The 26708-nt window shown below is 54.1% G+C and overlaps 1 protein-coding gene across 2 annotated transcripts in view; it reads left to right on the top strand.

Annotated features, from left to right (window-relative positions):
* Positions 1-12262: 12262 nt before the first annotated feature.
* LOC100680940 (T-cell receptor-associated transmembrane adapter 1) overlaps positions 12263-26708 on the top strand; it is a 29284-nt gene continuing 14838 nt past the window's right edge. The window contains exons 1-2 of one of the 2 annotated variants that reach the window (XM_039914566.1): positions 12264-12671; positions 20526-20633. In XM_039914566.1, coding sequence (XP_039770500.1) covers positions 12665-12671; positions 20526-20633 — 115 coding nt within the window. In that variant the 5' untranslated portion in view covers positions 12264-12664. Of the gene's footprint in view, positions 12672-20525; positions 20634-26708 lie in introns of both variants that reach the window. The other variant, XM_039914567.1, reaches the window with a different exon arrangement.

The raw sequence follows: 26708 nt of genomic DNA, 5'->3' as shown, positions 1-26708 counted from the left end.
GGCAAACAGCAGTACTGTAAAAACCTCCCCTCATCTTTCTGGAACTTCAGTTTCCAACTCTCAAGTAAGACTACTTTTAACCGGAAGGTTTATGGTTTTTTCACTCCCGGTTGCATTTATAATAGTAATAATAATTATGCTTTCTGTTAAATGTTTGCTACGTGCCAAGGAGTGTACTAAGCGCGGGGGTAGACACAAGATAATCAGGTCCCACATGGGGTTCACAATTTAATTAGGAGGGAGAACATGTATCGGACCCCCATTTTGTGGATGAGGGAACCGAGGCACGGAGAAGTGAAGCGGTTTGCCCAAGGTCACACAGTAGGTAAATGGCGGGGCCGAGATTGGAACCCAGATCCTCGGCCTCCCAAGCCCGTGTCCTTTCCACTAGGCAAGGTGCTTCTCTTCTTCCCAAGCAATCTGTTAACCTAGCATCCTCTAGAACGTAAGCTCACCGTGAGCCGAGCCCGGGGGGTACCTACTCTTGCATTCCATACCCTCCCAAACGCTTAGTATATTGTGTTCTGCGCGTCGAGAAGCGGTGTGGTTCAGTGGAAAGAGCCCGGGCTTGGGAGTCAGAGGTCGTGGGTTCTAATCCCGGCTCCGCCACTTGTCAGCTGTGTGACTCTGCACTTCAATAGTATTTATTGAGCGCTTACCATGTGCAGAGCACTGTACTAAGCGCTTGGCGTGTACAGTTGGGCAACAGATAGAGACGATCCCTGCCTCAGCTTCTCTGGGCCTCAGTTCCCTCATCTGTAAAATGGGGATGAAGACTGTGAGCCCACTTGGGACACCCTGGTTACCTTGTAACCAGGAAGCAGCGGGAAGCAGCGTGACTCAGTGGAAAGAGCCCGGGCCTGGGAGTCAGAGGTCATGGGTTCGATTCCCGGCCCTGCCACCTGTCAGCTGTGTGACTGTGGGCGAGTCACTTCGCTTCTCTGGGCCTCAGTTCCCTCGTCTGTAAAATGGGGATTAACCGTGAGCCTCACGGGGGACGACCCGATTACCCTGTGTCTACCCCAGCGCTTAGAACGGTGCTGTGCTCATAGTAAGCGCTTAACAAAAACCAACATTGTTATTATTACTGTATCTCCCCCAGCGCTTAGAACAGTACTTGGCACATAGTAAGCGTTTAACAAATACCATCCTCGTTATTACTAGTAACAACGCTTGACCGATTGATCGAGTGGGGAAAAGACGAGTGAGAGGCACGGCCCTGAAGACGAAAACGTAAATAAATATCCAGACATAAAAATCACTGGGGAGGGGAAAGAAAGACCGGGGGACCGATTCAAGTCACCGCCCCCCCGTCTCAAGGTGATCGCGTCCAGGATTCGATTCACGGCCGTCTAAGAACCCCTAGCGCCATCTGAACAAACCCCACCGGGGCGCAGTGAAAACACACTTTCACGGCTCTGCCGTCGCTTCCGTCTAACCGCAGTGTTCTTTAGCTTCCCTCTCAACGGGGGAGGTGTGCGCTGTGCGTGTCCAAGGAGATCTGTTTACTCTATCAGCGGAACCACTAGAGCAAAACGGCTTCCCGTCAGCAGAGAGAAAGGTGACGAGAGGAATTCTGGGATTATAACCGAGAGCGACCGAGGGTTTTATCTGAGCGCCGAGTCCGTACCGAGAGGCTAAGGAACCGGGTTCTTCTCGGCCAGGTCCGGCTCCGATAACGTTTAGCGAAACCTGGGGCTCCGGAGGGTTCTCAACGGTACGAACGGAAGCGGCTCCGCTTGGATCAGACGGGGAGGGAGCTCGCGATCCCCCGGCACCAGTGGGACGCTTTGCTTCCGATTTAGCAAACGAGGAAGATGGTGGCGATGACCGGGTTGCCCGGTGGTCGGTTTGGTCAGAGACTGTGAAGGACCGGGAATCTCCCCTCCCCACCTCCGGCCTCCCTCTCGCTGTCGGGGTGGAATTTATCTCCGGTCACGAAAATCGGCCCTTCTCCGGGCCCCGGACGGGGCCCCGCGGACAGTGGGAAGCAGCGAGGCGTAGCGGATGGAACGGAGGCCCGGGAGTCAGAAGGTCATGGGTTCTAAACCCGGGTCGGCCTTTTGTCTGCTGGGTGGCCTTGGGCAAGTCACTTCACTTCTCTGGGCCTCGGTTAACTTATCTGGAAGAGGGGGATTCAGACCACGAGCCCTACACGGGTCAGGGACTCTGTCTAAACCGATTTGCTCGTAACCACCCCAGTGCTTCGTCAAGTGCCCGGCACGCGGAAAGCGCTCAACGGATACCAGAATTATCATTTTTAGGGTGCTGTACACATAGTAGACACCCAAGGTACATAATAGATGATTAATACGGTGCTAGGCACCCAGTGTGGTGTTCTATACATAGGAGACACCGAGCATGCTGCTCTATACGTGGTTGACTTCCCGTAAAAATGTCCTGTACACGATGGGCCCCCGGTGTGATGCTGTGTGCACAATAGACGTCCAGTGTGGCGTTCTCTGCATAGTAGACGCTCGGTGCAGTGCTCTGCACAAAAGAGACGCTCGGTACATCCTGATGACGATGACGATAACGACGATGGGAGTGTTGACGGGACAGGAAGGGCCTGCAAGCCGCCATCTCATCGGCGCTACTTATCGAGCACCGACCGCGTGCAGGACACCGTACTGAGTGCTCGGGAGACGAGACCGCAACGGAGTTGCACGTTCCCTGCCTAGGGTGAACTGAAATTACAATCACAGTGGGGCGCGTCAAGCACTTACTAGGTGCCGAGCTCTGTTCTACTTGTCGGGATAGATATCAGGTTGAACGCGGTCGCGTTTCGACCTCTGGATCCCTAGGATCGAGGCAGTCGGAACCTGGATTTAGTTGTGGTGTTTGTTAAGCGCTTGGCGCGTGGCGGGCACCACGCTAAACGTTGGGGTGGATACAGGCAAATCAAGTTGGACACGGCTCCTGTCCCATGTGGGGCTGCTCGCAGTCTCGGTCCTCTTTGGACAGATGAGGGAACTGAGGCCCGGAGAAGTCCAAGGTCACGCGGCGGAGCCGGGATTAGGACCCTAGACCTCCTGACCCCGAGGCCCGGCCTCTAGCCGCTAAGCCGCGCTGCTTCTCCGTCAGCCGGGTCCGTCGAGGACGGCCACGGCCGCCGGCTCCGAGCGTGTCCGCCTCTCGCCGCTCCCCGGGTCGAAGACTCGGTCGGAGGAGAGGAAGCCTCCCCCCTCACGCCGGATACCGCCAGGAAGAGCTTCGCGGGCTCGCGGAGGCTCTGTCGACAAACCCTGGGGCACGTCGGGCGTGTGAGTGTGTGCGTCTGTGTTGCGCGGGGCGGGGGGAGCGCCTCTCTGGCGATCGCGGCCCCACGAACAAACCCGGCAGCTGTGAAAAGATGCGACCGGGGTGGATGGGTGCGTTCGGAGGGGGGGCGGGGAGTCGTGGCCCGGGAAAACCGTTCACGGCACCGGGTTACACCTGCTCCTCCGCTCCCCCGACCACATCCTAAACGTGGCTTCGCTGCATCGGCCGCTCCCGAGCCCGCACTCGGCCCCCTTGTCCGGGTGGGCCCCGGCACCGGGCGGCGCCCCGGGGCCCGGCCTCACGGACCCCGGCCGTCCAGGCCCGGGGGGCCGCCAGGTCTCCGGAGGCGGCCGCCTGGTCAGGCTGGGGGACGGGGACCGGTCCCCCAGCTCGTTGTGAACGGGGAACGGGTCTGTCGATTGTTCTAGCGTACTCTCCCAAGCGCTTAGCACAGCGCTCCGCGCCCTGCGAGCACTCCTTAAATAGAGAGGCAGCGGATCCTAGAGGATGGAGCACGGGCCCGGGGGTCAGAAGGACCCCGCCTCGGCCAAGTCTCCTCGTCTCTCTGTTCCTCAGTTGCCTCATCTGTCAAATGGGGATAGAGACCGTGAGCCCCAGGTGGGACGGGGACTCGGTCCAGCCCGATTCGCCTGCGGCTCTTAGAACGGTGTTTGGCGCATGGGAGAGGCTTAACAGACACCGTCGTTATTATCGTTTTCCTCATTAAATGCAAATGACTAATAAGTTGGTCTCCAGCCCCCGCCCCCCCGAATGTGGTGTCCGACTGTACTCTCCCAAATGCTTAGTACGGAGCCCCGTGCACAGTAAGCGCTCAGTAAATACGATCGACTGGCTGACTGACCGAGAGGCTGGTCTCCGGCCCACTCTGAGGGTGGGCGGGAGAGAGCGAGGGGCTTCGGGGTGGTGGGGGGGAGGGCCGGAGGGTAGGCCCAAAGAAATGATCCGGTGCCCAGTGGGTCCAATTTGGGGTCTGGGGGGACCCCGGGAGTGGGACCCGGGTGGCCGAGGACACGGTGGCTTGGACGCCTCCGCGTCCCACCCCTCTCCCCCCTCCCACTGCCCTTGCCCCAGCACCGGGTGGTGCCCTCAGCTCCCAGAGGTCGCCTGTAGGCGGACGGGCCCCGTTGAAGCAGGTGGCCACCGTGGCGGCGGACGCGGGGAGACGGGGCCGTCGTGCGTTTGGTCGTATTTATCGAGCGCTCACTGTGTGCAGAGCACTGTGCTAAAAACCCGGGAGCGGGCAATACCACGATAAACGGGGACATCCCCCGCCCACGTAGAGCTTACAGTCTAGAGCGGGGCTGGGGAAGAGTGGTCTGCGCTGTCCCTCGGAGGCCCACCTCAGGAGAGGCCCGCCCGGCCCCCGACGCCCCGTCGCTTCAGGCCTTCCTCCCATCAGCCAGTGCGCCGCCTCAGGGCCCAGATTGACCATCGGGGCTCTGAAGCGTCACGGGTTCTAATCCCGGCTCCGCCACTTTTCGGTTGTGTGACCTTGGGCGGGGCTCTTCGCTTCTCTGGGCCTCAGTTCCCTCGTCTGTGAAATGGGGATTGAGACTGGGAGCCCCTAGTGGGACGGGGGCTGTGTCCCACCCAGTTTAGGTCGCACCCACCCCGACGCCTGGTACAGTGCCTTGCACACAGTAAGCGCTTAACAGATGCCATTATTGTTATTATATAACCAGCTCCTCCACTAGCCACACTGACCGAGCAGTGGCCCGATCCTCGGCTCTGCCCGGGCACGTGACCAACCGCTCGTGCCTCTGGACTGTAAGCTCGTTGTGGACAGGGAGTGGGTCTGTTTTTTCTTACGTCGTGCTCTCCCGAGCGCTTAGTACGGTGGTTTGCGCACCGCAAGCGCGCGATAAATAGGATTAAATGAATGACTGCTGCCCTGGAAAGAAACCCCGCGGTGGCTAACGCTTCGGTCGAGGCTCATTCAGGTAAGCTCTGGGCATCGGCAGGCGGCTGCCAGTAGGAGGGATAATCATATTTATAGTAACTGCGGTATTTTTTTAGGCGATCACTATGTACCGAGCACTGGGGGGGATACAGTTCAATCAGATCGGATGGAGAACCCCATCCACTCATTCATTTATTTAATCATATTTACGGAGCACTTGCTGTGTGCGAATCACTGTACTAAGCGCTTGGGAGGGTACAATATAGCAACAAACAGATGAAGGCACTGAGCTGACTCTCGGGTAAGTCACATCGCTTCTCTGGGCCTCGGTTCCCTCACCTGTAAAATGGGGGTTAAGACCGTCAGCCCCCGGCGGGACGGGGACCGTGTCCCACTGGATCAGCTCTTTTATCTACGCCAGCGCTTCGGACCGTGTCTGGTGCATAGGAAGCGCTTAACAAATACCACCAAAAAAAAAAAAAAGGAGAAAGTGAAAAGAGAGGAGCTTGCCGATCTACATGTCAGGATCACCCACACCACCTTCCCCTCTTTGCCCTTGGGTCCTGAGGGATTCCTGTCTCTGAAGGAGCTAACCGAGAGGCACTCGGGGGGGGGGGGGGTCTGGTGGAAAGGACACAGTCTTGGGAGTCAGGACCTGGGTTATAATCTCGGCTCTGCCGCTTTTTTTGGACGGTATTTCTGCAGCGCTTACTGTGTGCCGGCCACTCTACTGAGCACTGGGGCAGATACAGGTTTGGCAGGTTGGACGCGGTCCCCGTCCCTCACGGGGCTTACGGTCTTGGTCCCCATTTTACAGATGAGGTAACTGAGGCCCGCCCAGAGAAGTGAAGTGGCTCGCCCGGGGTCACACGGCCGGCGAGCGGCAGGGCCGGGTTTAGAACCCGGGGCCTTCTGACGCCCAGGCCTGTGTTCTTCACGCTAGGCCATGCTGCTGTGTGACCCTGGACGAGTCCCGTGACTAGTCTGTGCCTCGGTTTCCTCATCTATGAAAATGAGGATTAAGTACCTGCCCTCCCTCCTCTTTAGTCTGTGAGCCCCGTGTGGGACAGGGACTGCGTCCAACCTGATGATCTTGTACCTGCCGCAGTGCTTAGTACAGTGCCTGTAAGGGCCTGACGTAGAGAACAGACCTGGGAGTCGGGAGGACCTGGGTTCTAATCCTGGATCCGCCCCGTGCCTCCCGTGTGACACTGGGCAAGTCGCTTCACTTCTCTGTGCCTCGGTTACTTCCTCTGTAAAATGGGGATTAAGACCGTGAGCCCCACGTGGGACAGGGACCGTGTCAACCCGATCAGCTTGTATCTCCCCCGGCGCTCAGAACGGCCTTCGACACGGGGTAGGTGCTTAACAAATACCATCCTCGTTACCGTCATCGTTACTATCGGACCCCCCTCAATTCTAGTTCCCGTGGGCCTTTGGAGACCCCAGAATCGCCACTTCTTCCCTCAGAACGCAGAGGAAATCGAGACTTGAGCGGAAAGGGGGACGGAAACCCCGAGTCTGTGGTTGCCGCTCGACTCAATCAGGTCTTTCCGTCTTCTGCCAGCCTTTCGTTTCACCCTGAATCACCAAGAGACGAGAGGTGCAAAACACTTAACGAGCAGACCCCCTCACCCCACCAAAACCCCGGCTCGCGCCCTGCCGCCGCCTTCCGCCCCTCTCCCGCGTACTTACCCTTCTCCCCGATTCCTTGCGAAATCCTGGGGCCTCCAACTCGGGGCAAATGTGAAGCACCGGGGCTGCGAGGGAGGATGAGTTAACGTTCACCTGCAGTTAACTTGGGAGGGATTTTCTTTTTTTATGGTATTTGTTAAGAGATGACTAAGTGCCGGGCACTGGACTAAGCTCCGGGGTAGATGCGAGCTCATCGGGTGGGACACGGTCCCTGTCCCACGTGGGGCTCACGGTCTTCACGCCCTTTTCGCGGGTGAGGCAAATGAGGAACAGAGACGCGAAGCGACTCGCCCGAGGTCGCACGGCAGAGACGCGGAGGAGCCGGGATTAGAACCCAGGTCCCTCTGACTCCCAGGTCCCCGCTCTGTGCTGATTCTTACCGTGCGTCTAGGACAGTCTAAAAAGAGACGAGAGGCATTTCTTCCCCCTCGTTTTTCTAAACCTGTTTACTCCTGCTACGTCAATACACCCTGTGGCCGTTTCGCCTTGGGGTTGCGGGCAAAGAAGAGATGAAGAGGGGTGCTGGGGCCAGATGAGCTTCCGTGAAGACAACAGGAGCGCTTGGGAGAGTATAACGCGGTTGATCCACGCCCTGGAGGAGCTTACAGTGTAGCCGATCCAAGAATCCGTCCACCAGTGGTACTTATTGAGCACTTACTGTGTGCGGAGCACCGTACTAAGCTCTTGGGAGAGTATAATGCATTCGAGTTGGTAGGCAGGATCCCTGCCCCCAAGGACCCCCCCTTTTCCTCTGCTCTTCCCTCCCTCTGCTCTACCCCCTCCCCCGCCCCACAGCACTTGCGTATGTATGTACGTACCTATTATTCTTCGTATTTTATTAGTGATGTGTATATACCATAATTCTATTTATTTATGTCGATGCTATCGACATCCGTTTACTTGTTTTGATGTCTGACTCCCCCCTTCCAGACCGTGAGCCCCTTGCCGGGTAGGGATCGTCAGTATCTGTTGCTGAATCGCACTTCATCAGCGCTTAGTACAGTGCTCCGCACACGGTAAGCGCTTAATAAATACGATCGAATGAATGAATGGATGAAAGGGGCTCTAATCGAGGAAAGTCGACAGAGTAGCCGAAGCCAGAAGGGCCATCGGCTCCACCCGACTGATCCAAGGAGTGATGGTGTTGGCGGAGCTGGTGGGGGAGGAGGATGACTTCTCTTCACCCACGCCTCCTCCATCTTGACCCTTCTCATTCCCCTCTGCCTCTCTTTCTGCAGACGCTGTACTAAGCGCTGGGGTAGGTACCACCTACTGAGGTTGGCCCATGTCCCAGACGGGGCTCCCGGGCTCCATCCCCATTTTACCAGTGAGGTGACCGAGGCCCAGGGAAATGAAGTGATTTGCCTAAGGTCACACAGCAGACGAGTGGCAGAGCGGGAATTAGAACCCAGGTCCTTCTGACTCCCAAGCCTTGCTCCGTCAATTAGGCCATGCTCCTTCCCAACCTCCCATTTCTTTCTCCTCGTCTCTCCGTTCTCCATCTCTCTGTCTCCTGAAGACTCCTGCCCCGTCTCATCTAAGGTCCTCAGGGATCTGTTCACCTCAACGTCCGGAATAATAATAATAATAATAATAATGTTGGTATTTGTTAAGCGCTTACTATGTGCCGAGCACTGTTCTAAGCGCTGGGCACTGTTCTAAGCGCTGGAACTCATGGAAACCCGGGCTCTCCGACTGCAAACCACTCGGGCCTCGCTTGACCGGGCGCCTGAAGAGGACGCCCAGGTGGAGGCGGCCAGTTTGGCAAATCTCCGTCAGTGGACCTTATGGACCATGTGCGTGCCGTAGGGGATAGAACACGGGCCTGGGAGTCAGGAGGACCCGAGTTCTAATCCTGGCCCCGCACACGTCCGCTGCGTAACCTTGCGCAAGTCACTTCACTTCTCTGGGCCTCAGTTAACTACTAAGTAAAATGGGGATAAGAGTGTGAGTCCCTTGTGGGACAGGGACCGTATCTAACCTGATCAACCCGTATCTACCCCAGCGCTTAAAATAGCTCTCGGCGTATAGTACGTGCTTGACCAGTACCACGATTACTATGACTTAGAACCTCTCCGCCTTCGCCAATCGAGTCCAAACTCTCCCGCCCAAAGGGAGTGACGAACATCTGTCCCAGTCGATCGGTTTGTAGTTAGTGAGTGCTCGCCGCGTGGAGACCGCTGTACTAAGCGCTTGGGAGAGTCCAGCGTAACCGAGTAGAGAGTCACGTTCCCCGATGTCATCTATCTCACCGCTGACCCCTTTTCCCACATCCTCCCTCTGGCCTGGAACTCCCTCCGCTTCGTAAACACCAGACCACCACTCTCCTCACCTTCAAAGTATTATTAAGGTCACTCTCCTCCAAGAGGGCTTGCCCAATTAAGCCCTCTTTCCTCCGGCTCGCTCTCCCTTCTGCATCATCTACGCGCTCGGATCTGTGCCCTCTGTCTATTTGGTATCCACCCCGCCCTCCCCACCCTCCCAACTGAGAATATTAAAATATTCTAAATTATTTATCTGTATTCATGCCTGTCTCCCCCTCTAGACTGCAATCTCGTTGCGGGCAAGGAATGTTTGACCCGGTTCCTGTCCCACATGAGGCTCCAAGTCTTAATCAGACCTCAAAGAACCATCGGTTCTCCTCTGTCAGGCCACATCAGCTCAGGAAAACCAGTAGGAGGACCTCACTTTCTCACTGTCTCCTTATAAACTTTCCCCGAAGTCTTGTTCGCTTATCGTTTGAGGTGGTTTGAAGTGTCACCGGGATGTTGGCAGAAAAAAAACTGTCCCCATCTCCCCTCCCCAACCCTTCGCTGTGGCTCTCTAGGATCCAGCCACCTTCATTAATGAAGGCATTTATTAAGTTATCACCTTGTTGTGGGCAGGGAGTGTGTGTTAATTCTGTTGTATCGTGCCCTCCCAAGTGCTCATTATGGTGCTCTGTATATAGTAAGCACTAATAAATGCGATTAATCGAATGCGCTAAGCGCTAGGGCAGATCAGATAGGACACAGTTCCTGCCCCACATGGTGCTCACTATCGAAGAGGGAGAGAGAACAGGGATTTTATCCCCTTTTTACAGATGAGGAAAGTGAGGTCTAGGGAGGTTAAGTGACTCGCCCGAGGTCACCCGGCAGGCAGTTGAAGGAGCCGGGACTAGAGCCCGGATCTTCAAACTCACAGGCCCCGGGCTCTTTCCACTAGACCGTGCCGTATCCCCAGCGCATACGCTGTCCACGTTGAAGGGAAACTTGGTCTGAAAATGTTAAATCTTACTGTGGGCTGACTTTTCAATCCCCTGGCCTAGAAATCTGCTGGAAGTCACAGCGTAGATCCTTGCTTCCGTTTCTTTACTGTCCGTCCTTCCGTTCCTACCGTTGAGCCGACGGAAAGCGGAACGAGAAGCAGCGTGGCCCAGTGGAAAGTGCAGGGGTTGGGTGTCGGAGGACCTGGGTTCTAACCCCGGTTCTCCCACTCACCTGCTATGGGACCTGGGACAAGTCACTTATGCGGGCCTCAGTATCCTTATCTGTAAAATGGGGGTTCGGTGACCGTTCTCCCTCCTGCTTAGACGGCAAACCCCATTTGGGACGGGGACTGTGTCTGACCCGATTGCGTCGTAGCTACCCCGGCGCTCAGCACACTGTTTGGAACATAGTAAGTGCTTAACAAATACCACCATCATTAGGATTCAGAACCAGGAGGCTGGAGTTCCAGTCCCTTCTTGTAGATGGCTAATATGGGCAAAGACCCCGACACGTATTTCACTATATGAGGCACCCCCGCTCGATTACTTCGTCATAGCAGTCTGATCCCTGGGTAGGGGTAAGGCAGCCGGTGTGGCACCGGGTTATTAAGTTATCGCCACGTGTTGTTGTGGGAAGGAAAGGAGAGGAGAGGAGAGGAGAGGAGAGGAAAGGAAAGGAAAGGAAAGGAAAGGAAAGGAAAGGAAAGGAAAGGAAAGGAAAGGAAAGGAAAGGAAAGGAAAGGAAAGGAAAGGAAAGGAAAGGAAAGGAAAGGAAAGGAAAGGAAAGGAAAGGAAAGGAAAGGAAATTGTGTCTGACTTCAGACACAATTCCTCTGCACAAGTTCTTGGTCTGGGAGTCTCCAGACTAAGGCTCATCTGTCATTCCTGACAAGAGGCTCAACACCTCTTGAAAGGAATAAAATTGACTTTTAAATAACCAGAAAGTTGGTGAGAGGCAAAGGGAGGCAGTTAAAAAGTTCAGTCAGTCAGCAGCATTTTCTTATTGGCCCAGGCGGGAACAGAGCAAAAAAGTGCAATTTCTGTAGCCTCTTTTTTTTTCCAGTGGTATTCTGTTAAGTACTTCTTTGTGTCAAGCACTGTTCTAAACGCTGGAGTAGATCAGGTTGGACACAGTCCCTGTCCCACTTGGGGCTCACAGTCGAAGCAGGAGGGACAACAGGTATTGAATCTGCATTTTACAGTTGAGGCTAGTGAGGCACAGAAAAGTGATGCCTGTCTACTTGTTTTGTTTCGTCCTGTTGTCCGTCTCCCCCTTCTAGCCTGTGAGCCCGTTGTTGGATAGCGACTGTCTCTACCTGTTGCCGAATTGTACTCTCCAATGGTTAGTACAGGGCTCTGCACACAGTGAGCGCTCAATAAATACGACTGAACCAAGGAACAAGTGAATGGAAAGTGAAGCGAGTTGTCCGAGGGGCCACAACAGACAAGTGGCGGGGCCTGGGTTGGAAACCAGGCCCTCTGATTCCCGGGCCCGTGTTCTTTCCTCTAGGCCACGCTCTTTCATCCTCTGCCCCGAGTTAGCCTAGAAGGATGCCTGCTTTGACTGTCAGCCCCACGTGGGCTCACTATGGACCGGGCTGTGTACTAAGCGCACCTTCTTTTTTCTCATTCTTTTCGACACTTATGGAGCGTTTGAAAAGCACTGCACTAATCACTGCGGTAGATTCAGGGGCCCACTAATGGTGGCATTTAAGTGCTTACGACGTGTCAGACGCTGTTCTAAGCGATGGGGTAGATACAAGCTTGGACCCCGTCCCTGTCCCGCCTGGGTTGCACAGTCTCCATCCCCATTTTCCAGATGAGGTAACCGAGGCCCGGAGAGGCGAAGCGAAGTGACTTACCCAAGGCCGACAACCGACAAGTGGCGGAGCCCCGATTAGATTCACCCTGCCTCTGCGGAAGGGGAATTCAGCGTCAGGAGTTGGGGGGGCCGGACCTGAATCTACCCCTGTATCTACCCCAGTGCTTAGAACAATGCTTGACACGTAGGAAGCGCTGAACAAATACCACAAAAAAAAAAAGGGTGACCCTCTGGAGGCTGGGGCGGGGCTTGAGGGCGGGGCCCAGAGCCTCTCTTGGTCGGGGATGGGATCGAAATCTCCCCCACTGGTTTCCCATGGCCGTGCCGAAGCTGTGAGCGTGGGCCCCTCACAGACAGACCCCTCCACCACATTCACACCTCCATCTCTCTGTTTTCGGCTACGGCTCAGGCATTGAGAAGAATCGAGCGTAAGAGCTTCGGGGACCAGGGACGCCACCTTTCGCGTCGCCCTCCGATTCAGGAGGCTGTTGGTTTCAGATCACATTGGGAGAGGCTCCCTCCCCCCACCCTGCATTTCCTGTTTGCTGCCGAGCCCGGCTCACACAAAGAACTTTGATCGTGCCGAGCGAGGTCTAGGTGCAGCTGTGAGGCCTGGCAGGGCTCGCTGACAGCTTTCTTCCCACCAGACGGGTCAGGAGTTCTCTCTCCGCGCTGGTTTGCTTCATGGGGTCCTCAGGGCCCCGTTGAAAGGAGAGCTATGCTGGGTAAGTCGGAGCCTTTCTAATCCTCCTCCTGCTTCGTCGGGTCCCTCGAGGTACGGACGTGGACCTCAGCTCCCTGCGGGCGGGACTTGGCGGTTGGGAATCTTGAATCCGTTGGTCCTTTGAAAGCTAAGGAAGCCATATTTTTAGATGCGGTAAGGCATTACCCCGAAGTGGGCAAAGGAAGACTCCTTCGAGAAGCGTTCTGGAGTCTTAAGAACCTGGCCGATCCACGCCACTCAGACATTTCTTGATGGCGATGTATCTGATGCTTCGTTTCCACACTTAAAGAGTGGTCCTCCGCTCCCTGAGAAATCCCGAGTTGGCTGTGGCTTCTCTTTCAGGGTAGAGCTTCCATCCCCCGCGATGAAATCTCCTTCTCCATTCATTTCGGCCTCAATAGGCTTTGGTTCCCATGGACTCAATCCGACCCTCATGGACCAACGGCTCTGTAACGGTCATCAGATCCCATCGCAGATCTCAGTGAATTCAGATCCCAGGACTGCAGCCCTGGGTGGCTTCTGGCCAATCCTGAAGAGCGAGCGAGTGTTTGCACCTTCTTTTTTTTTTTTTAATGGTATCTGTTGAGCGCTTACAACGTTTCAGGGACCGTACTAACCACGGGATAGAGGCAACCTAATCCGGTTGGACGGTCCCTGTCCCACCCGGGACTCACCGTCTTCATCTCCGTTTCCAGATGAGGTAACTGAGACCCAGAGAAGTGAAGCGGCTTGCCCAGGGCCACATAGCGGACGAGCGACGGAGTCGCAGTCAGATTCGTCTTGCCCTCCGGAAGGAGTATTCAGAGTCAGGAGTTGGGGATCTTAGCGGGTCAGTCAGAGGATGAGACCGAATCCTAGGCTTCTCCTTCCTCCCGGTGGGGTAGACCAGAAGACCTGGTTCCCTGTAGGCAACCGTGACCGAGACACTCTCCCCCTCCTAGACTGTAAGTTCATAAGGGGCAGGGAGCACGTCCTCTAATTCCGTTACTCTGTCCTCTCTCAAGCGTTTAGTACGGTGCTCTGTATTAAGTGCTCAGTAAGTATCATTAATTGATTGATTCTCCATAAAGAGGGAGGGCAAGGCTATCCGGCGGCCCTAAGCACAACCGGCCACTCCCCAAGGCTGCAGTGGGGAGGGGGGCACACGAAGAGACCCCAGTTGATACTGAACTGTTCCTCTATTCTGTCGACTCTGGCTTCCGGGCCTTGGTCAGCGGAGGGTGGAACTTGCCAGGTGTGGTCCGAGGCTGAACCGCACTATTCTTGGGAGAAGATCCTCGCCCCTGGACCATCCTCCGGGGCTTGACAGGAAAAAGACAGATCTTTGGAAGAACGGCATATAAGCGTGCGGCCGTCCCGAGGTGGGGAATAGCAGGGACCGAAAGACCGGGATTAGGAAAACCCCCGGATAGGAAGTCAGAACCCCTGGCTGAGGCTGGATCGACCATCCAGCTGACCCAGAAGTGATTTCGGAAGGTTTGGATCCGAGGAAAAAGAAAACAATCCTGCATTTCCAATTCAGGTGATACACAAGGCATAACTCACAGGTTAACGGCCACGACCAATGCCCCGTCAATTAAGTCTCCTGATGTCGTTATTCCCCGGCTTCTCCCTCGGGTGAATCAGCGGCAACCGAAGGGAGTAATTTAAACCAACACATTTGAGTCTTGGCCAGTTGGGGTCACAGGGTGAGCGCAAAACCTCACCTAATGGGACTTCATGTCCTCGCCCTGTTGGACTGGACTTTAAGAAAGCGATGTTAAGATCATCTTTCCCGAGAGCAAATTCTCCATCAGGCTCTGAAACGCTCCTTCGTTTTGGGTAGGGTCCCAAAAAGCTGTTTCTCTGGGGAAAAGGAAAAGGGGTGACGAGCATTTGAACAATCACTAGAGAGCCAGCTTGGCCCAGTGGAAAGAGCATGGCCCTGGGAGTCAGAGGATCTGGGTTTTAATGCCGGCTCTGCCAAGTGTTTGCTGTGTGACCCTGGGCAAATCGCTAAACCTCTCTGTGCCTCAGTTCTCCAGTTCTCCCTCCTACTTAGGCTGTGAGCCCCATGCGGGACAGGGACCGTGTCCAACCTAATTAACTTGTATCTATTCCACAGCTTAGGTCACTGTTTGACACATAGTAAACACTTAACAAACACCATCAATCAATAGTATGATTTGAGTGCTTACTGTATGCGGAGCACTGTGCTAAACACTTAGGAGAATGCAGTAAAAGAGAGTTGGTGAACACAACTCCCTCCCTCGAGGAGTTTATAATCAAGTTTACAATTTTACAAAGTGACATTCCTCTTTTTTGTTTTTAAAAACGGTACTTGCTAAGCGTTTACTGTGTGCCCGACACTGTTCTAAGCTCTGGGGTAGATACAAGTTAATGAGGTTGGACACAGTCCATGTCCCACATGGGGCTCACACTCTTTATCCCCATTTTACAGATGAGGTAACTGAGGCACAGAGATGGTAAGTGACCTTTTTCTCCTTCTGCCTTAACATTTATGGTCATCTGTTGAGCACTTACTATGTGCCAGGCCCTGTACTGAGCACTGTGGTGGATACAAGCAAATCGGGTTGGACACAGTCCCCGACCTTCGTGGGCTTCATAATTTCGATCCTCATTTTACAGATGAGCTAACTGAGGCCCAGAGAAGTGAAGTGACTTGCCCACGGTCACAGAGCAGACAGGTTAGACTGGGAGCCCCGGGTAGGACAGGGACTACGTCCAATCTGATGATCTCATTCTTACCCCAGCGCTTAGTGCAGAGCTTGTCACCTACTAAGCGCTGAACAGATTCCACAGCTCTTTCAACTCCCTCCCTGCTTCCTCAGTGGCCCTTCAGTGACCTCACGGTCAAAATGGCCGGGACTCTGACACACCCAACGCCTCTCACAGATGCTCCTGATATCGACAGCAAAAGCGGAAAGAGATAAATCTCAGATGAAATACGTAGAGGTTCAGCTAATAATTACAATAGTAATTACGATGCCCGTTAAGCGCCTACTGTGTCCCAAGCACCGTTCTAAGCGCTGGGGTGGATACAAGCTATTCAGGTTGGACACGGTCCCTGTCCGACGTGGGGCTCGCAGTCTTAATCCCCATTTTACAGATGGGGGAACTGAGTCCAGTCTAGATGCTCGGCCCAGGCAACTCAGGTCCCAGACCAGAGCGGGCAGTGGGAGGGGGCGGTTTACGTCGTCCTCCTGCTCACCTTCTCTGAGAACCGAGCAGTCGATTGTGCTTCGGGGCAGATCTGAGCCCGAAGTATAGAATGGTCCAAGTATAGAATGTCTCGAAGGGCAGGAGGAAATGTGAGACTGCAGAGAGGGAGAGAGATCGGGGCTGGAGATGGAGATTTGGGAATCATATCCAGGTTGCATAACGTTTTCAGGATAAGGAGGTGGTCGACAGCGTAGAAGGCCGCCGAGAGGTCGAAGAGGAGTAGGATGGAGTAGAGGTCACTGGATTTGGCGAGAAGGAGATCATCGGTGACCTTTGAGAGGGCGGTTTCTGTGGACCGAAGGGGACGGAAGTCAGACTGGAGGGAGTCCGGGGGTGAACTGGAGGAGAGGAACTTGAGACGGTGGGTGTAGACTAAAGTTTGGAGAGAAGAGGTAAGAGGGTGACGTGGCTATAACTGGAAGGAGCCGTGGGGTCAAGGGAAGGGGTTTTTTTAGAACAGGGGAGACCTGGGAGTGTTTGAAAGCAGTGGGGCAGAAGCCATTGGAGAGCGAGCAACTGAAGATGGCGGCTAGGGAGGGAAGAAGGGAAGTGGCGAGAATTTTGACGCGGTGCGAAGGAATGAGGTTAGATGCGCAGGAGGAAGGGGTAGGTTTTGATTGAAGACAGGAGATCTCCTCTAGAGATATTGCTGGGAAAGGTGGGAGAATTGAAGAAAGGGGAGGGACTGGGGAGGTGCAGGGGAGATTTTAGAGAGGTCACCCCTGATAGTGTCAAGTTTCTCAATAAAATAGGTGGCCCGGTCACTAGCGGCAAGGGAGGATGAAGGCTGGGGGACGGGGGGTTCGAGGAGGGAGTTGAATGTCTGGAACAACTGGCTAGGGAGATGGGTGCCGGTGTCAATAAGGATAGAGAAATCATTTTGCCGGGCAGAGGAGAGGGCAGGGTTAAAGCACGCAAGGAAAAACTCGAAGTGGACAAGGACGGCCCGATAACGAGATTTCCTCCAACGGATCTCTGCGGCTGATGCGCAAGAGCGTAGGAGGAGGACCGTGCGGGTGATCCAGGGCTGTGGGTTAGAGTTACGAGATCGACGGAAGGATAGGGGAGCGGGTGAGTTGAGTTCAGTAGAGAGGATGATATTGAGAGCGTCGAGGTCCCACAGAGACGTGTAATGGAGCCAAAATTAGAACCCCGGTCATTCATTCATTTATTCATTTAATCGTACTTGTTGAGCGCCGACTGTGTGCAAAGCACTGTACTGAGCGCTTGGGAGAGTACAGTATGAGGTCCTCTGGTTCCCTGGCCTGTGTTTTTCCCGGTAGGCCATGCCGCTTCCCTGATGATCCTATTGACGACCTCCTTAGCGTTCATGCCCTTATGGCCGCTTTATTCCGTGCCAGAACTTTAGTTGTAGGTGTTCCCTTCTCTGCTCCGTTAGAGTGTAAGCTCCTTGTGGGCAGGGAATGCATCACTTTGGCATTCTGTCCTTCCCAAGCACTCAGTACAGTGTTCTGCACCAAGTGAGCGCTCAATACCTATCACTACTATTAGATAATGTGATAATATGGTTATCTAACTCGCCTCCACGAGAGGTTTTGCCGACAGAGAGCTACGGGAAGGAGCACAGGGTGGGGAGGGAGGAGACCTGGGTTCCATCCCAGCTCTGCCACCGGGCTGCTGCGAGATCATCGACATTCATTCAATCGAATCGTATTTGTTGAGCACTTACGGTTTGCAGAGCATTACGCTGAGCTCTTGGGCGAGTACAGTACGACGATAGACGCATTCCCTGCCCACAGCGAGCTTACGGTCTGCAGGCAACAAATCTGTTAGCCGAGGAGCTAATAACAAATCTGTTAGCTCTGAGGAGCCTCAGTTTCCTCATCGGTAAAATTGGGATGACACGATAGCTACCTCACACACGACTTGGGAGCAGGAGATGATGGATGTAGAAATGCCTTAGGGAAAATCCAAACCTCCGGTATAAAATAAGAATATCTGTTATTTTCCTAAGCACCTTCACCCTCTTTGTTATTTCACAGTAACAAGGTATTATCATTCACCCTAATCATCATTATTGTAATTATCATTCTAATCTGGCTGGTACCCCTCTCAGGGGGGCACCCGGAGAGTTTCCAGTCCTCTACCAGTCTTGGCTACGGGAGGGAGAGTCGAACAGAGGCCTGTCCGTTCCGTTCCTAGCTCGGCCAGTGGCTAGCGAAGTGGGGGGCCACCTGCTACAAGTCGAAACTCACCCACACTGGGCAGCAGCGGCAGGGGACACAGTCAAGGGCGGAGACTCGAGCGTACGGCGCGGAAGCCTTCCGCTTCCGTATCTGTACCAAGAAAACTCTCTGGATCCACTACCGGAACGTTTGTAGATGGAGAGCGGGGCGTTCTGGGAGAGATGCGTCCGTGGTGTCGCTACGGGTCGGAAACGACTCGATGGCGTTAGGCAAGACAAATCTGGCCGGTATTTGTTAAGCACCTAATATGGTCAAGCACTGTACTAAGCATTGGGGTAGATACAAGATAACCCGGTTGGACACAGCCCTTGGCCCACATGAGACTCCCAGGCTAAGCGGGAGGGACAACAGGCATTCAATCCCCACTTTACAGATGAGGAAACTGAGGCATGGGAAAATTAAATCGCTCGCCCACGGTCACGAAGCAAGTGGTGGAGCTGGGGTTAGAACCCAGGTCCTCGGACTCCCAGGCCCTTGCTCTTCCCACTAGGCCACACTGCTGCTCTCACATATAATCATTATTATCATTTTATTTGTTATTTCTTATAGACCGTAAGCTCGTTGTGGGCAAGGAATGTATCTACCAACTCTTGTTATGTTGTATTGCACTCTCCCAAGTGCTTAGTACAGTGCTCTGCACATAATAAGTGCTTAATCAATTATATTAACTGAGCACTTAGGTGCAGAGCACTGTACTAAGCACTTGGGAGAGTGCAATACAATGTAACTATAATTGATTAAGCGCTTACTACATATCAAACACCGTTCTAAGCACTGGGACGGATGCACGTTAATCCCCCGTCCCACACGGGACTCACAAGTAGGATTTTGCCCTCACAACTGCCCCATGAAATAAGGAAAGGAAAGCATATTATTCCCAGGTCAACAGATGAGGAAACCGAGGCCCTGAGAGATGAAGCGGCATGCCCAAAGTCACGCAGCAGGCAAGCGAAGGAGCCGGGACTTGAACTCAGGTCCTCTCACTTCTGAACCTGGACTCTTTCCCCTCGCTCCCCTGTCTGGAATGCCGATTTTGGACAGAGAGTCTTTCCGGCCTCCTGGTGGGAAATCGGGCTTGAAATTCGGAGTTGGTAGCCTATTAATTCCTCCGATAAGACAATTCGAAGCCGGGTATTGAGTCTCAACGAAAGGACGCGATTATTTCTTCGCAAAGGCACGGGGCTGTTTCTGTTTGACGGTGTAATTGTTTGTCTAGAGTTGGTGAGAATGAGCTCAACAGACTCGGTTGCAATTTCGCAAAGACCAATTGCCTGTTCGCAGACTTGGAAAATTAGTCGGAGTCGGGAGCCATTTCCAAGAATAGATTAAGGTTGAAAGCCGCCCCTTCCCCCACCCCCAACCGGCCAGTAAACTGGAAAACGGCAACGGGGTCAACAGAAAGTCCTCAAGTCGGGCGGGACTTAATGCAGTGCCCTGCCCACAGTCAGCGCTCAATAACTACGACTGATCGATCGATCGACCGAGGACGGATGGGTACGGAGGTGAGGAGTAGAGGAGTACCATTCGGAGGTTAGGGCTTTCCTTCACACCGTCGGCCCTCCTCCCGTGACATTACGGACCTTTCCGGCTGAAATTGTCTACCGTGGGGGGTTTTCCGCCGTTTCCTATGCGCCAGGTACTGTCCTAAGGGTCGCGCTGGATACGTGCTAACCAGGTACTATCCAGTCCAGGTCCCGCACTGGGCTTACAGTCTTAACACCCATTCGACAGACGAGATGGCTGAGGCACTGAGAAGTTAAGTGACTTGCCCAGGGCCCTGCAGCGGACGAGTGGCGGAGACGGGATTAGAACCCTGGTCCTTCTGACTCACAGGCCCTCGCTCTATCCGCTAGATCAATCCAGTGATCAATAGTATTTATTGAGCGCTTACCATGTGCGGAGCACTGGACTAAGTACTCGAGAGAGTAATCAATAGTGTTTATTGAGCGCTTACCATGTGCCGAGCACTGGACTAAGTACTTGGGAGAGTACAGTGCGACCTAGTCGGGAGACACAGTGAGCTTAACGATGGCGGAACTTTGGCCTGGACTCCTGGGGTTAATAACATTAATAATAAATGTGGTATTTGCTAAACACTTACTACGTGCCCGGCACCCTAGTAAGCACCGGGGTGGATACAAGCTAATCGGGCGGGACACGGTCCCCGTCCCACATGGGGCTCCCAGGCTCAATGCCCATTTTCCAGATGAGGTAACTGAGGCACAGAGGAGTCAAGTGACTTGCCCGAGGTCACAGAGTAGGCAGGTGGAGGAGCCGGTGTTCGAACCCGTGACCTTCTGACTCCCAGGCCCGTGCTCCATCCGCATCGCCACGCTGCTTCAGCCAGTCCCCGGAAGAGGAGCGAGGCCGGCCGGGTTGAGCAGCCGGTATTCCGCCCCTGACCCGGAACCCCCTTTCTGTTTCAGGAACCGACTGCCACCTGTTAGTCTGGGTCTCCCTGATCGTTCTGATTCTGGCGCTGGTCATCTCTCTGTTCTTCAACGTTTCCCACTGGTTGGATTCCCGGAGAAGAGGTGAGAGACCAACTGAGTCACGGCTCCCTATCCCTTCCCACGTGGGATCGATCCTCCCTCCGGGGTCCAGTCCCAGTGTCCGATCGATCGATCGTATTTATCGAGCGCCTACCGTACGCCCTGACTGTCGGAGCAGCCTCAGTCGTTACTCTCATCATCTGGGCAATCGGTGGATCGATCGATGGTATTTATTGAGAAACAGTCAATCCATCGATTGTATTTTCTGAGCACTTACTGTGGGCAGAGCACCGTAGTGAGCATTGGGAAGAGTACAATAGGACCGAGTTCTTCCCTGCCTCAACGAGTTTACGGTCCGGACGGGGAAACGGGCATCTATACAGATAAATTCACAGCCTGACTTAATGGAACGAGCCGGGCCTGGGAGTCAGAGCACCTGGGTTCTAATCCCAGCTCTGCCGCTTGCCTGCTTTGTGACCTTCCACGAGTCACTTATTTTCTCTGTGCCTCAGTTTCCTCATCAGCGAAATAGAAATGAAATACCTGCTCTCCTTTCCCCTTAGACTAAGAGCCCCGTGTGGGACAAGAATTAGATTAGATTCCCCCGATTAGACTGTAAACGGGGCAGGGACCGTCTCTATCTGTTGCCGATTTGTACATTCCAAGCGCTTAGTACAGTGCTCTGCACATAGTAGGTGCTCGATAAATACTATTGAATGAATGAATGAATGAATGAAAGGAAATGGGTCTAACTGATTATGTTATACCTAGTTCAGTGTGTGGTGGAATGTTTAGTGCAGAATAAGCGAGAAGCAGCGTGGCTCAGTGGAAAGAGCACGGGCTTTGGAGTCAGAGGTCATGGGTTCGAATCCCAGCTCTGCCCCTTGTCAGCTGTGTGACTGTGGGCAAGTCACTTCACTTCTCTGGGCCTCAGTTCCCCCATCTGTAAAATGAGGATGAAGACTGTGAGCCCCACGTGGGACAACCTGATTCCCCTGTGTCCACCCCAGCGCTTAGAACAGTGATCTGCACATAGTAAGCGCTTAACAGATACCAACATTATTATTATTATTATTATCACTTGAGTGGGGGCAGACCAGGAGCAGGAGGAACTAGCCACCGCCCACCCTGCCCTCCCCTCAGATCTGGTTTTCTGCCCTTTCCCAACCTCCCAACCCACCGTGGTAGTCGCCTAAGGGAAAGAGCACGTGCTTGGGAGTCAGAGGACCTGGGTTCTAATCCCAGCTCCGTCACTTACCCGCTCTGGTAGCATCACAGTTCCTCAGTTTCCCCATCCAAGGGGTATTAAATACCCGTTCACCTTCCCACCTAAGCTGTGAGGCCCGTGTAGAGCGGGGACTGTGTCCGATCTGATTATCCTGTATCTACGCCCGCACTTAGTACGACGCTTGGTGAGCGTTGAACAAATACCACGGTTAGTAAAATAATCGTCTCGGCTCCCCGGATTGCCAGCTCTGCCGCACTGATCTATGGCAAATCACTTCACCCGCGTCGGTTAGCGCGGACTCCTCGGGTAGCGGCTTTAAATCTGTCACGCCGAGCTCCCCCGCTCATCTGGGCCTTGGGCTTTATCCTCCGATTTACGGTGTGCCAACATCATCTTGGCCTTGGGAACTTGATCCGTCAACTAGCTTGGAAAATGCCCCGGCTCTCTCCCTCCTCCTCCTCCTCCCCGCCCCGTGCAGCCGACACCTCTCTCCGGACAGGTAAGTCGTCCTGTGCTGCTTCAGCGGGCGCGAGTGACAGTCCGCCAATGCGTGGGACCGTGGGAATGATCCTTGGCTCCGCAAAGCTTTCTCCCAAAGTCAGGAATTCCCTGTTGATGAACCAAAGCCTATTCTAAGTGCTGGGGCAGATACAAATAAGTTAGGTTGGACACGGTCCCCATCCCCCGTGGCGCCTGTAGTCCAACTAGGAGGAGCATGATAGGGGAACCGAGGCACAGAGAAGTCAAGTGACTTGTCCAAGGTCACACAGCAGACAGGTGGCCAAGCCGGGATTAGAACCCAGGTCCTCTGACTCCCAGGCCCGTGCTCTTTCCATCAGGCCATTAGCGCTTCTCACTTACCTGAGAGACGGTGTAGCCTAGCAGACAGAGCGCATGCTGGGAAGCAGGAGACGTGGGTTCGAACCCACATCGGCCCCTCGCCTGCTGTGTGACCTCGGGCAGGTTACCTAACCTCTCTGGGCTTCGATTTCCTCATCTGTTCGGAGGGGCACTCCGTAGCCGTCCTCCCTCTTAGGCCGCGAGCCGCGTGGGACGGGGGCCGTGTCCGATTCGATCGCGTCTACCGCAGCGCTCGCTTAGAGCGGTGCTCCCCCCCGCACGGTGAGCGCTTAATAAATCCGACTGAATGAGCAGAGAGCGCTTGATAAACGCGACTACTGTGTAATGGCTTTCTCGGGAGACGTCTAGCACCAGCCTCGATGCAAGCACGATGCCAGGAAGCCTGGTGTTCTCTTTACAGCATCGCCCGGGGCGGGGGTGGTAAAACCTGAGACTTTTGCTTTCCCTGACTGACGGAAAATCCCTACCACGATCTCGAGAGCAGGAGGACTCTGATTTCCAGTTAGACGCCCCTCCCCGGCTGAAGATGTGGGTTCCGTCGGCCGGGGTCAAGGCAGTCTACCCTACTTCCTCCCTGTCATTCAGTAATGATCACGGTATCTGTTGAGCACCCGCTACGTGCTGAGCGCCCTTCCCGGGTGGGACTCGTACTCTGAGGGGGAGAGAGAACCGGCGTTTAATCTCCATTTTCGAGATAAAAAGATAGAGGCACAGGGAAGTCAAGCGACTTACCCGAGTTCTCAGAGCAGGTAAGGGACGGGGCCGGGATTAGAACCCAGCTCTTCGGACTTCCGGGCCTGTGCTCCTTTCACTCCGTCGGGCTCGTTTCACGTCGCAGGGAAGGCTCGGGCATCGCTTGGTGAAAATAGCCACTGGCTGGGAAGTCCCTTTTTCTGGGAGGCTTTCTTTGCTTCGCCTCTGGTGGCTACGAAGTCACGAATCTTCTCGCCAAACAAACGGCGTTGGAAGGAGCCGTTTCAGGTCCAGTAGACGTACTCTAAATGGAAGATTTTAGCCTCTAGACCGTAAACTCGTCGTGGGCAGGGAATCAGTCTAACCAACTCTATCGAACTGGACTCTCCCGGGGGCTTAGTACGGTACACGGTAAGTCGTCAATAAATCTCATCAATGACGATTTTAGTTTAGTTTACTTATCCCCATCTAGGCTGTGAGCTCGTTGTGGGCAGGGACTATGTCCGCCAACTCTGTTGTACCGGACTCTCCCAAGTGCTTAATACAGCGCTCTGACCGCAGTAAGCACTCGGTTAATACCGTCGATGACGATTGTAGTTTAGCTTGGATTATTTATTTAAAATGAACGTCTGGCCCTTCCTCTAGACTGTAAGCTCGTTGGGGGTAATAATAATAATAATAATGTTAATATTTGTTAAGCCCTTACTATGTGCAGAGCACTGTTCTAAGCGCTGGGGTAGACACGGGGGAATCAGGTGGTCCCACGTGGGGCTCACAGTCTTAATCCCCATTTTCCAGACGAGGCCCAGAGAAGTGAAGTGACTCGCCCACAGTCACACAGCTGACAAGTGGCAGATCCGGCATTCGAACCCATGACCTCTGACGCCAAAGCCCGTGTTCTTTCCACTGAGCCACGCTGCGAGAATATGTCTACCAGTTCTGTTGTATCGTACTCTCCCGAGCACTCAGGTCACTGGTCTGCCCACAGAAAGCGCTCACTAAATATGACTGATTGATGGATTGATCAATAGCGGCGTTTTCACTTCAGAATACACACGTTGAGTCCTCACTGATATTTTATCAAATCTTTACTCGATTATGATTGTTACCATAAAATGATCGGCATTACGCTTCTGTTATGCCCTCTCCTCTGTTAATCTGAAGCAAATATAGACCACATTGATGGCCATTTCCTAAACCTTCAAGAGCCCTGTTGTTTAGAAACACCCGATACACGGAAGAGGAACCTGGGTTTTTAATTCGGAACCGTTTTTCCGCCGCGCGTATCTTCTCAAAGAATATATCAGAACTCCAAGCGTCCTGCCAGGTGGTATCCAATGAATCAGTCAATCATTGGTATTTATAATAATAATAATAATAATAATAATAGTAATAATGTCGGTATTTGTTAAGCGCTTACTAGGTGCAGAGCACTGTTCGAAGCGCCGGGGGAGATGCAGGGTCATCAGGTTGTCCCACATGTGGCTCACAATCTTAATCCCCATTTTACAGACGAGGTAACTGAGACACAGAGAGGTTAAGTGACTCGCCCGAGGTCGCGCAACTGACGAGCGGCGGAGGCGGGATTCGAACCCATGAGCTATGACTCCCAAGCCCAGGCTCTTTCCACTGAGCCACGCTGCGGTACATTAAGTACTTGAGAGAGTACAGAAAACAGAGTTGGTAGACACGTTCCCTGTCCACCGCAAGTCGACAGCTTAGAGGCTAAAATCTTCTATCTGACCTGGGTCGATTCGACCTCAAAGAGCTCGTCCAAACGCTGTTTGTCCGCCCGGTAGTCGGAAGGACCCGGGTTCTAATCCCGGCTCCGCCACCTATCTGCTGTGTGACTTCGGGCGAGTCACTTGGCTTCTCTGAGTCTCAGTTCCCCCATCTGTAAAACGGGTATTAAGACTGTGAGCCCCGTGTGGGACGCGGATCGTGTCCCACCCGATTAGCTCGAATCTACTTCGGCACTTAGAACGATGCCTGGCACAGAGTAAGCGCGTGACAAACATGATTTGAAAAATAACAAAGAGGAGCACACCGTCTAGTGGGGGAGACGGGCGTTAATATGAATACGTAGTCTACTGCCGTATGCAAAAATTCTGTGGGTGGGGTGAATACAAAATACCCAAAGAGCCGGGCAGATACGGCTCTCTTTCTCCCCACGCCAATTCTCACTCCTTTCCCACCCAACCCGGCCCACGCAGTTGGCTCCTCTAACGTCAACCCGATCACCGCGCCTCCATCTCATCTCTCTCGCCCCCGACCCTTTGCTCGCGTCCTCCCGACCGCCCGGAACTCCCTCCCCGCTTCGTATCTGGCAGACCCCTGCTCTCCCCACCTCCAGAGCCCCACTCAGATTACATCAGCCACTCCGTCGGTGGCGTTTATCGAATACTCGCTGCGCTGAGCACTCGGGGGAGTACGAGCCAACGGAATCCGCAGGGACGTTCCCCGCCCGTCGGCCAGGAAGCCTTCCCCGACTAATCTCCCATCTTCTCACCCTAGTTCCCCTCATTCTGCATCAACCTCGCACTTGAATCTTCACCTCCGAGGACCCACGTTGCCCCTGGACACCTCGACCCGCTCGACGCTCGTCTATCTTTAATCTCGGTCGTTTCCCCTTCGCCGTATTGACCTCTGTGTTTCTCTCGCTCGACTGTAAGCTCCTTGTGGGCAGGAACCCCGTCTACCAACCCTACCGTGTCGTCCCAAGCTCTCAGTACGGTGCTCCGCGTAAACGCTCCGTAAATGCCTTCGGTGGCCTGGGTTCGAGACCGTAAGCTCCCGGTGGCGGGGAATGCGTCTGCCAGCGTCCTGAAGAAGCAATTTAGCCTAGTGGATAGAGCACGGTCTTGGGAGTCAGAGGGACCTGGGTTCTAAACCCGGCCCTGCCGCTTGTCTGCCGTGTGACCTTGGGCAGGGCACTTGATTTCTTCTGTGCCTCAGTTTCCTCATCTAAAAAATGGGGATTAAGTCTGTGACCCAGCCCCGTGCGGGACGTGGACCGTGTCCGACCTGATTTTCTTGGGTCAGCCCCAATGCTTAGAACGGTGCTTGTCACATACTAAGCGCTTAACAGATACCAGCATCACCGTTACTAAGAGCGTAGTCGTACTGTTCTCTCCCAAGGGTTTAGCACAGTGCTCTGCATACCGTAAGCGCTCAGTGAATGCCATTGATTGACTGCTGATTAAGCGACCTCAATAGCCAAAGTTTGGGAGGAGAAGAGGGATCAGTAGCCCCAGTGTCTGCAGAAGGTAGCGACGGCGGCCATTTCCCCCAGATCGGGTCTGGGATCCTCCCTGAGAATCCAGCCCCGTCCCTCT

This window comes from Ornithorhynchus anatinus, chromosome 17, assembly GCF_004115215.2.
Source record: "Ornithorhynchus anatinus isolate Pmale09 chromosome 17, mOrnAna1.pri.v4, whole genome shotgun sequence".
Classification (NCBI taxonomy): domain Eukaryota; kingdom Metazoa; phylum Chordata; class Mammalia; order Monotremata; family Ornithorhynchidae; genus Ornithorhynchus; species Ornithorhynchus anatinus.
This window is presented reverse-complemented; position numbering and strand designations above follow the sequence as displayed.